Here is an 11,562-nt window from a genome sequence, read left to right as displayed (position 1 = left end):
TACTGGCTGACTACGTGATATGTACACCTTTTGTTTGTTTTTGCCTCGTTGTCTTAACTAATCTTCTCTATGCTAGTTTTTTTGAATGGTCACGATGACTCACTTTATTGTTTTACAGTTGTGTAGTTTGTTGTGCTTTGAACATTTGCAGTTCCTCATTTCACCAGCAGTGGGGGCACTATACCTTTAAATACCTGCACCTCTTCTCGAAACACTCAATGCCTTTGTTTTGCAAATGGGACACTAATTCAAAAATATAACACATTCAAATGATTATGAAATGCCATAAGCAATTGCTATTAATAATGAGTATTTTAGAAGTGTACTCTGAGGTGTCAACGCCATTCTCATGTTTGAAAGTTTCTTAGGAATGTGAACATTCTTAATCCTAATCCTGGGATTTGGAAAGGCCAAATCAGATTTTGTGTTTCAAACCACTGCCTGCCACAATAATCCCTTAGACACACGTATACTGGTTCTGTAGTGTTTGTATTTTGTGTTTCGATTATTTATAAATGTTATTTATTTGTTATAAGAAAGTGGTAACGGTGTTCATTGGGGACCTTGAAACAGTTCCAAGAACTGACATTGGGTGAATCTCAAAACAATGAAAGAGTAAACAGATAGAGAAAGAGTCAACAGAATCATCATACATATGGTAGGCTACATCAGGAACAGAAGACATTCACAGGTCACAGCCAGGCACAAGGTCTGTTCCAATAAACGTGAACTCCCCCTTTTCTCCAATACTGTATACTTAATAAGGATTAATCATAATAACATTTCATAGTTATTCAGATAAACTTGAATGCAAATGCACATACTTGTTATGTGAATAGAACAATATGGAAGGATCATAAAAAAAATGGAAATGAGTGAGCATGTGTCAGTGGATTTACAGTATTTACATTGCTACTAATCTTAAACTGAAATCCTAAAACAGAATATGAATAGATGAGTTACTGTAAATAGGGCCTGGTCTGCAGTTCCTAATAATCAGCCTGCTCCACCTCTCCTCACTTGTTGCTTTGCCCTCCTGGAGCCGCTTGCATGCCTGCGGAATAAAAATGTGCACGGCCTTTTGTCCCGGGCCACAAGCGGGAGGATAGCAACTCGGCAGGTCTGGCTCCCCCCACACCCGACATGGCCGCTAGCCTCGACAGGAGGGAGAGTCCCCCCAGATGGTCCTGACGATGCACTAGGTAATGCATTCCATTTATTATTCCTATAAATTGTAATTATCATTAAGCTTATGTGACAGTTTTTATAAACACCTGCAGCGTTGGCAGAGATGTCACAGTCCCTGTGGTTTTTCAGGTGCTTCACTATTATCAAGTCAACATGAGGCATAGTTTTTGCTCCTGTTGTTGGCTGTTTTAGGATCAGGAACTAGAAATGAGAAATTAGAAGAATAGAAAATTGCTGTTAATTTTATGCAATGATGTCACGTTTTTTTGTTTTATATGCTAGTGGTATCTGTTGGTATCGGTATCAGTGACTACTGAAACGTTGAGTACTTGTACTTGTATCGTTTGAAAAAAATACACTGTAACAAATTTCTGTAAAGTACAGTAAAAAAAAATTACAGCATTATCTTGTTTTTTTTAATTTTATGGTATTTAACTGTAGGCTATATAATTAGCGATCAAATACTGTAAATTTTACAGCAACTATGTTTTGGCATGTACTGTATATTCGTATTTGGACTGTCGGGTTTTGGTGGGTAGAACTCTCTAGAGGACAAGAAGCAAATTGCGGAACCTGTATTGTCACCGGAGCAAAAACAAGAATTCAGCAAATTGGCGAGTAATATTATAGCGCAAGGGCAGTCTGCTTCGTCTTCACATCGTATTTCTACGATAAACAGGCAACGTTACAGCTAGAATTAATTTATGCACTCAGCTGCAGAGCGAGGGTTGATTTTACAATGTGGGTGGCACGGTGGATCACATGTTCTCCCCGTGCCTGCGTGGATTTTCTCCGGATGCTCTGGTCTCCTCACACATTCCAAAGACATGCATGGCTCTGAATTGTCCCTAGGTGATGGTGGTTGTTCATCTGTGTGTGTGTGTGCGTGTAAACCCTCTAATTCAATGTTTTTTTCATAATAATAATAATAATAATAATAGTCATTGACATCATGAAGAAACTGATGGAATTATTTGGTGAACAAGTGTTCACCTTTAAAAAATTTTTTTTTTTTTTTTTTAATAATTTAGATTCTTCAAAGTAGACACATTTTGCCCAGATAACTACCTTGCTCATCTTGGTATGTTCTTTCATTCTGGTATGTCAGCTTTATGGCGTGGATGAGGCTTTATGACCTAAATTAATTTCTTGACCTCTTATTGTATTTGAGACCATTAGTTATATTGTTAAGTGGTTAAGAGTACATGTAATGCAGTGAATGGCCCTATTTCAGGGTTGTTCTAACGCATATAATGACAAAAACTCAACTAAGCAAAGAAAACAGTGAGTCAGTCAGTCCATTTTAAAAAATGAAGGTCAATCAGTCCGAAATCCTTCAAGAACATTGAGAGTATACCCACGTCCATCCAATGTTATGATGAAACTGGCTCTCGTTTGGACCGCTCCGGGAAAGGGAGATCTAGGGTTAATTCTGTTGCACAGGATAAACTCATCAGCTACCTGCTTCAAAAACTGCAATTTAACATCATTCCAGATCAGAGCGCGCCTAAATGCTTCACACGTCTCAACATCAACTGTTCAAAGAAGACTGTGTGAATCTGGACTTTATTATTTACTTACTCTTTTAAGGAACAACACGTGGAAGAGAATCCCTCGGACCAAGGAAGACAATGAAGTGGTCTCCACAATCACCTGATCTAAATAAAATTGAAATGGTTTGCGAAGGTTTGGATCGCAGAGTGAAGGCAAAACAGCCAAAGAGTGCTTAGCACCTCCGGGAACTCCTGTAAGACTGTTGGAGAACGCTTTCAAGTGATTATCTAGATTGAAACAGAAACAGACAATTCCAATAAGCGTGCAAAGCTGTAACCAAAGCAAAAGGTAATTTATTTGAAGAATCTAAAATCTAAAACATTTAGGCTTGATTAACGTTTTTAAGTTCAGTAAATGATATTCCTCACGCGTTTCTTCATCATCTAGAATAGGCAGACTGACAGTCAGGTAGGTAAGTAGGTAGTGATTTTAAACATACAGTAATGGACCCTTAGCTTCATGAAACCAACATATCCTCTGTAAAACTCCATTGCATTTACTAGCTACCTACTTGCCAGTGATAATATATCGCCTTGAAGTCACTGCATTCAGGCTTTATAACTATGCTTGTACATCTATTATTTCCTTTGTTACTGAAGAGGCGGCCCAGTTGGATTTCCATGCAAAGCAGCAAGCTAAAATGTTGAAAGCCTGACTTAAAAATGGAGGAAACGTTTGAGGACCGTGCCAAAATGACCAGCCAGCAGGCTCTCTACGTCTCGAACAGGGACATTAGCGGAAAACGCCGGCGTTGCATCTCAACTCTCAAGGTACAACTTAAGGTTTTCAAAAAATATCAGCAACATTCACTGTCATGTTTTTTACACCATTTGTATTGAAAAATCAAAAGCAACGGTTGAACTATATTCGATGACGGGCTGTCAGGGCATAAGTCAGGGTTACATCTAACCAACACAACTGAAATCCATGAATACGTCATATTGAAATGCACTCATAATATAGTGTGTATGAGCGAAAATCCATTTTTGTTGTCCAGATGTTTATCGCGGCATTATCCTTCGCCTATTTCTGCAAGACCCTGGCAGGAACCTTCGTCAAAAGCTCCATCACGCAGCTCGAAAGACGTTTCGACCTCTCTAGCTCACACGTTGGCCTGATAGACGGCAGTTTTGAGATGGGTAAAACTACTTGGAATACGAAACATATCTTGTCCTGTGTGATGACACATGAAATGTAATTTTTTCTCTGTTTTCCTGGAGGAAGGCAACTTGTTTTTTCTAGCCGTGGTCAGCCATTTTGGCGCCAAGATGCATCGGCCAAGGCTCATCGCGGGGGGCTCCATTCTCATGGCAGCGGGGGCACTTCTCACTGGACTGACACACTTTTTCATGGGACTGTAAGAATATTCAGTGGTGCACATGCAGTGGACATTGACACAGATTGGACCATCTGTTTGTTTAAAAAAAATCAAATGACAACCTTGCTTGAAAACAACAAAATATTATTTTCCAGCTACAAGTATGATACAGTCATCGCCGCCTTCCAGAATGACAGTTTGAGCACCATCACTTGTCTCAGTCCTGATAACGACATGAGCCATCGGAACGAAACAGGACATAATGTAATACAAGGTACAACTCCCGTGCTACTCCCTGGGGGACTAACTTCTCTTTTACTCAGACTGAGCATGAGTGACATTCTCACAAAAGCCTCGCTTGTTACGCCAAATTAAGCTTCTTACAGATGAGAGAAAGGTAGTTAAATAGATTTTCTTTGGAATGTCGAAGCTCCGGCTCAATATCCAAATGTTGGGAAGAAGCGAAAACAGACATGGTTAAACTCAAAATGCTGGCAACATTTCAACTATTCTAGGAATGTCCTGCTTATACTTGCTCTTGAACAAATACACATACAAACACCGTGATTCCCAAAGGCTTCTAAAGGACCAGCTAAATACTTGCAGTGGCCTCACATCCATGATGCTAACAGTAGCCACAGTATCAACTGCTCATTTACCCTTAAAAATCCATCCATCCATAAAGTAGTGAGTACAACAGCACACATTGATTTGAGGGTTACAATAACAATCAGGTTAGCAACCAAACAGTTTAGCTAGCATTTATAACAGCATCCACTGCATGGTCCTTGGAACTGATTATTTACATTATTATGTCCTCTACTGAATGATCGAGTGGTTAGTAATTTTTTTTTTAGAAATATTAGGAGACAAGCATCAGAAAAGGGATGGCTGCATCCTTTACTAATGGCTTGGCAGAGTTGAATCTTGTTTGTGAGCTACAGTTCTACCAAGACCGCTTCGAGGTATATTTCAAGCTGAGCAGGGTGCAATGTTTTCCTAAACACATACTGTATGTCATCTCTCAGAGAAATACATGCTGTAACAATAAGACTGAAAAAGCAGGCACTGGAGGCACAGTTGGGCCAAACATCCAAATGTCTGTCCAAATGTGTTGTCTTAAATGAAGTCCTCTGCTTCCAAAACATATCCCAAAGTCCATATTGGAAATATTATCCCGCTTCATTATAAAGTGTGTGTATTGTAGACAGGCAATGCAATAAAGGTGATGGACTGCATTTCTTCCTTCTTGATGGAATTGTATGCATTTCCATGTGCCAAGTTTTGACTGTCAACTCCCCACTATTCATTGTGTTTGTGCAGCCTGTGAAAAGGAGTCCAGTTCCAATATGTGGATCTATGTGTTCTTGGGGAATGCGCTACGGGGAATTGGAGAGAGTCCTGTCACACCACTGGGCATCTCGTACATTGACGACTTTGCTAAGGCTGAAAACTCTCCTTTCTACATCGGTAGGAGTCATTTTCTAATCTCTATATTTGAACAACGTCATCAGAAAACAATCGTTTTTGTTTTCTTGTTTGTTAGCTTGTATCCAGACCATCGCTCTTCTTGGGCCTGTTTTTGGCTACCTCCTTGGGTCCTATTGTGCTAATATATACGTTGACATTGGATATGTGGATATGGGTGAGTCTGAAGTGTGTGATTGCTATACTTGTGACGTGAAAGTGGTGGTGCACACCACATTTATTAAAGCTTCCCCCATTGTCCTCATGCCATTATCTGTAAATATGTCATCCAAAATGGCAGAAATTTACTTAGCCATTGGATTTCTGACATCACAGCGACACTCTTCTCAAATATTAAGCTTTCTTGCTGTTGCAGCAGAACCACCCGGTAACATTCCATTCCATGGTTCCTGCCCCCTCACCACAAACACAGAGTGTGTTTGACAATGGCTAAGTGCAACGAGTAAAAGGCTCAAGAGCCACATTGTATAAACCATGTATTCCTTCACAGAAAGTGTAACCATCTCTCCTAATGATGCTCGCTGGGTCGGAGCCTGGTGGATGGGCATGCTGGTGTCCGCCATCCTCCTCTTCCTCTCCAGCCTTCCCTTCTGGTTCTTCCCTCGCACACTTGAGGTTGAAGATGCCAAACCCACACCAGAGGAAGAGAGTGCAAATACAAGAGGGGATTCCTCCATCAACAAGCCCATTCAAAACACAACAGAAATAGCCAAAGGTTTGATGGAGTCTCACTTTTCTCACTACTATCCTGTATAACATTAGGGTTCATGTCTTTCCTTCATCTCCTGTAGGGTTCCTTCCCTCAGTGAAGCACCTGCTGTGTAATCCCACCTTCTTCCTGCTCATTTGTGGCAGCACGCTGAAGTTCAACTCGATTGTTGGCATGTACACCTTTAATGCCAAATATATAGAGCAACAGTTTGGACAGTCAGCATCCAGAGCCAACTTCCTCATAGGTAAAATGACACTTCTTAAGATATATGGAGATTTATGACTGCATTGGATGGAGATTTATGACCGTATTGGGTGGATATTTATGACCATATTGGCAGGAAATGTATGACCGTATTGGGTACTTATTCATAAAGTACGGAATGGCTGGCATTCAGACTGTCCAGATAAGTAGGTCACTGCTGCAGCGTGTAATCAGCAGACTGACCGAAGAAGAGTGACTTATGTAACCAACCAATCATTGCTGCAACATGTAACGACTAACAAGGAGTAGACTTTCTAAAGAAGGGTGAGAGATTGTCATGTTTCGGTTCTGTGGGTGTTGGGTTTTGTTATGGGTGTTCTTGTTATTTTTGTCTGTGGTTGGTGTTTGTCATGTGTTCCTGGTTTATTCCCTCGTCTCGTTATGTCTAACCATGTCCACCTGTGTGCTTCTTCCTTTCCTAGTGTGTGTGACCAATCAGTGCCCTCAGCCAATTGTGTTTCCCCAGGTGTGTCTCATTAGTATTGGTGTATTTAGTCTGTTGTGTTTGTCCAGACTGTGATGGAGAATTGTCGACATTATGTGTGGGAGTCCGTGGTCCTCGGCGCGTAAAAGATAAAGACCTCGTTATACTTCTGAGTCAAGCTACGGCGGAGCACCGCTCGTGCGTTTGCCTTCATACTTATGTGCGATACAGATCACAATACACATCAGGTTCTGCTGCAGTTTCACTCTAAGTCAGGGTGTCGCTACGGCTGCTATTTGATAGGACACCACAGAGTGGAGATTCCTCTGCATTTTATGTCCAATTCAGGAAGTAGTTTTTCGCAGAGGTGGGCATTGTTATTGACTGGAATTGATGGAAGTGCCCACCTTTTGGTGTGTACTTCAGCACTTTCAGTGAATGCTTGATAATGCGAAGCCTTGAAAAAATGCACCGACTGAAGCACTATTACTTCTGTCATTCGCGGGGGGTGTACACATCGTCCTTCTCAATCTGTTTATTTTTGCGAGGCTTCGCATTATTAAGCATTCGCTGGAGGTGCTGAAGCACATGCCAAAAGGTGGGCACTTCCATCAATGATCAATTTCAGTCAATGACGATGCCCACCTCTGCTTTTTAGTTTCAGGAACAAGAAACAAAGCCGGGGGCAAAGTTGGCTCACCATGGCAATTATTTAATGCCAATTTGTTGCTGTCGGCAAACAGGCGAACACAGGTTTTTGTTTTTTTTCCCTCGTCCTACACACACAATCACACACAAACGTGGTCTCCAGGGAGGGAAGTGGATTTACGCCACCTGCGCTTACAAATACAGTTGCCTTCATGGAAACCATACCGAGGGGGAAAGAAAAAAAAAACTGAGTACGCCATCGAACGGACCAATCATTAGCGATGTTACAAGTTTACGACCCACCATCTACGGCGTACAAGATTTGGAGATGTGTGCGCAGCGCCCAGCTACGAGCGATGCGGTACTTGTCGTTAATGACTGTTGTCGATCACATGATGTACGCCGGTCATTAACGCAAGAGCAAACGCATAAGTATAAACTAGGCTTACGTCGTCGTCACAGTTTAGTCGTCTTTGTCTCAGTTAAGTCGTCCACATCTCAGTCCAGTCGTCTTCGGCACAGTTAAGTCGTCTTTGTCTCAGTCAAGTCGTCCACGTCACTTTCAAGTCGTTCTCGTCATAATCTAGTCGTCCACGTCACTATCAAGTCGTCCACGTCATTGTCAAGTCATCCACGTTCTGCCAAGTCGCCCATGCTCTGCCCAGTCATTGAGTCCAGTCATGGCAACCAGCCTACTCTCGTCCAGTCCAGTCATGGCTTTCCAGTCCAGTCCTGTCCAGTCATTGTCTACTCACCTTACTCTCTATGTTTCAATGAAGTACCTCACATTGCCCTTCATTTCTGTCTCCCTGCCGTGTTTCCCCGCATTTGGGTCCACCATCTTGCAACCTCTCACGCCTGTCGTAACAGAGATTACCGATTAACCAATCAATAGGTCAGCATGCTATAAATTTGATGTAGACGAGTGACATAAAAGACCCATCTCTTCTAATGGTCATGTACACTAACAAACAATTGGTAAGTGATGTAACCCACTTATCACTGACACAGTATATAACGATTGACAAAGACTGACCGATGACAATAGAGAACCTCAACAATTAAATGAGTAGGGTTGGATGGTTGTAGGCACACTGAAGATTTATAATGTTAATTAGTTTGTTTTCAAAGGCACACGTAGACAGATTTGTTACCTGCAACCATGGTAGCTCTCAGTGTGTATTTAACCACGAAAGGGCAAACATTGTCCTGTTCTAACAGATAATTGATTGTAGGGACAAAAAAAGGGTTTATTGACATTAAAGCAACATTGTGCAATGGAATTCTAGTTAATATAATGCTTCTAGTCGTTATCTAATGTAGATCAAATAAGTGAGTCAAATAACATTGAAAGAGGAAGGAGAATAGGGAGGAGTTGATGCTAATCAACTCCTCCCTATTCTCCTTCCTCTTTCAATGTTATTTGACTCACTTCAACTTCTTTTTTTCCCGCTTTAATTTCCAGGGGTGCTGACCCTGCCAGCCGTCGCTATGGGGATCTTTCTGGGGGGCATCGTGATGAAACGATACAAGCTCAGCATTGTGTCGGGGGCTCAGTTCTCCTTTGCCATGTCCCTCGGGGCCTACCTCCTCATGCTGCTCAAGTTCAGCACCAAGTGTGACAACATTCCCATAGCTGGACTCACCACCTCATATAATGGGTATGGACTTGGGGTGGCGGGTGTACCAAACTGCAATCCATAACAGGTGGTATAAAGGGAGGATGTAAACAGCTGCTGGTGCTCTTTCAATCGCTTCATCCAACACACCTGCTGGTAGCGTCAACTGACATGTCACTGTAATCCACTGTGGCCAATGCGCATACCCATACTCATACATACATGATGACTTCCACGTCTCTCAGCAGAGCAGATTGTTTGATGCGAAATTATCTTTTTCCTGTGCACTTCTGCTGACAGGACGCCAGGAGTGTTACATGGAGGCCAAACTCTCTTCTCCGAGTGCAACGGCAACTGTTCATGCTCAGCAGAGGACTGGGAACCGGTGTGCTCAGACAGCGGCATCACGTACATTTCCCCATGTATGGCTGGCTGCCACAGCTATAGCGGATATGGCAAAAAAACAGTAGGGCTTCATTGCTTTGTTACTAGAAAACACCTCTGTGAAACATTCTTATCAGTAGTATAGCACGTAGTTGCCCAACACTAATTCCAAAGAGAAAATCCAAATAATTGTAGATAACAAACTAGAATTCCCTCCTCCAGGTATTCCACAACTGCACTTGCGTGTCCGCTTCCTTCCCAGCGGGCAGCAGCACATCAGTGAAACTGGGGAAGTGCCCCCATGCCAAAAGCTGCAGCAGCAGTTTCACCTCCTACATGGCTGTATCCGTTCTCAGCGCCTTCATCAGCTCCATGGGAATCACGCCTGCATACATGGTCGTTATAAGGTTGGTATTCAAATACAGTGGTACATTTATATTTATCAATTAAAAAAGAAAAAAAGAAAAAAGCTTGCTTTTGTTATGACAGATGCATTTCCCCGCATCTTAAATCCCTTGCCGTGGGTATGCAGATCATGATCATTCGTCTCCTTGGTAAGCTTTGACAATAAGAATTGTATTGTTGTATTGATGATTCGGAATTGATGATTTGGTTTGCTACAGGTGGAATTCCAGCACCGATTTATTTTGGTGCATTCATCGATTTAACGTGCCTGCAATGGTCGGTTAAAAAGTGTGGTGGCAGAGGGGCTTGTCGCCTGTATAACGCAGATATGTACAGGTATGACAACATAACATGTCCATTTATATGTCCCATTGACTTAACTCTATTTGCAGGGTTATCTTCCTGGGTTTGGTCTCTGGTATCAGCGGCGTCTCCTTTTTCTTCACATTCACTGTGATCATATTGCTCCGAAAGCAGTTCCAGAAGGAGGAGGATGAGCCCAAAGCCCGCAAGCATATGAAAATTCACACCCAGTCAAAAGTGACGGACAATCTACTCAGTGAGAGGGCATCGAAGGATGGGGTTTCCAACAATGGCTTTGCCACTGAATGCATCGTGCAAGAGGCCGCGGAGGGGCTCACATCAACAAGCGAGGACCACAACCACAAAGTTGACAAAAAGGCCGAAGCGGAACATCCAGCAAAGAAACTGAATGTTGTGAAAATAACTCATTTCAAAACAACCCACTCCAACTGAGGTCACTTTTCTAGCCGCCCATACGCCAACAGAATTGCGATTAAAATGTTATCATTGTTATTATATTACTGATGTATTTGGAATAGGGTTGCAAAGGGGTGAAATATTTACGGTAAATTTCTGGAGAAGTTATTTCTGTTTTCATGGGAAGTTAAGATGAAGAATTTTGGAAATATTCCTAATTGGAAATTGAGGATAATTTAATTGAAAAGTGTACACATTAATAATTGCCTTTAGATGCCACAGCATGTCAGAGAAGCACAACTTCTGTGTGAATGAAGCTCCTCAACTCACTTCAACATGGCAGTAGTTTCATGGTAAAGATGCCACAAGATAATGGTGGACCAATACTTTGGCCTGAGCACAAAACCCGGAATAAATAATTTTTTCAGTAAAAAAGGGAAGGTTTGGCTTCCAAAAATCTGTAAATATGCAAAATTGTGAATACTCAGATTAGGATCTGATTAGGAAAAGGAGCAAGCACAGCTCCAATGACATCATTTGCTTAAAATACGATGTGAAATACAGTACAGTAATGTGACGGTGTGTTCATGATGATCCATCATTAGCCGAACAATGCACAACATGAGAGAATGCTGTTACAATGTTTTGTTTTTAGAGTATTAAAGTAGAGATGTGAAGCTGCATTGTGTCACAAATATTAGCAGTTATATTGACATTTATTAAAAGTTAAGAAAACCTTTAACTGGACCTGCATCAACATTAGATAGCATCTAAATTAATATTATCAAAATAATAGCAAATACGGTTGACTGTTATGCCTTTCAATATAGGCATTAGT

The 11,562-nt window shown here is 41.6% G+C and overlaps 1 protein-coding gene across 2 annotated transcripts; it reads left to right on the top strand.

The window, feature by feature from the left end:
• The first annotated feature begins 1,041 nt into the window (after window positions 1-1,041).
• Window positions 1,042-11,407, top strand: slco1e1 (solute carrier organic anion transporter family, member 1E1). Of its 2 annotated transcripts, XM_077544598.1 has the most exons (15): window positions 1,042-1,202; window positions 3,342-3,512; window positions 3,740-3,881; window positions 3,967-4,099; window positions 4,216-4,334; window positions 5,384-5,530; window positions 5,607-5,705; window positions 6,039-6,263; window positions 6,340-6,504; window positions 9,062-9,257; window positions 9,516-9,681; window positions 9,822-10,006; window positions 10,089-10,153; window positions 10,223-10,340; window positions 10,397-11,407. In XM_077544598.1, the coding sequence occupies exons 2-15, from the start codon at window positions 3,405-3,407 to the stop codon at window positions 10,758-10,760; spliced, it is 2,232 nt and encodes a 743-aa protein (XP_077400724.1). In that variant the 5' UTR covers window positions 1,042-1,202; window positions 3,342-3,404; the 3' UTR covers window positions 10,761-11,407. The 2 variants fall into 2 exon arrangements, with proteins under 2 accessions (XP_077400724.1, XP_077400725.1); XM_077544599.1 differs by lacking the exons at window positions 1,042-1,202; window positions 3,342-3,512 and having other exon boundaries at window positions 3,741-3,881; window positions 3,963-4,099.
• The last annotated feature ends 155 nt before the right edge of the window (window positions 11,408-11,562 follow it).

Source organism: Vanacampus margaritifer, chromosome 15, assembly GCF_051991255.1.
Source record: "Vanacampus margaritifer isolate UIUO_Vmar chromosome 15, RoL_Vmar_1.0, whole genome shotgun sequence".
Lineage (NCBI taxonomy): Eukaryota > Metazoa > Chordata > Actinopteri > Syngnathiformes > Syngnathidae > Vanacampus > Vanacampus margaritifer.
This window is presented reverse-complemented; position numbering and strand designations above follow the sequence as displayed.

Coding starts and splice junctions, on each gene's coding strand:
- slco1e1 (XM_077544598.1), top strand. CDS start 3,405: ATGGAGGAAACGTTTGAGGACCGTGCCAAAATGACCAGCCAGCAGGCT. Junction 6,264..6,339: donor CACAACAGAAATAGCCAAAG/GTTTGATGGAGT, acceptor CATCTCCTGTAG/GGTTCCTTCCCTCAGTGAAG. Junction 9,682..9,821: donor GCGGATATGGCAAAAAAACA/GTAGGGCTTCAT, acceptor TCCCTCCTCCAG/GTATTCCACAACTGCACTTG.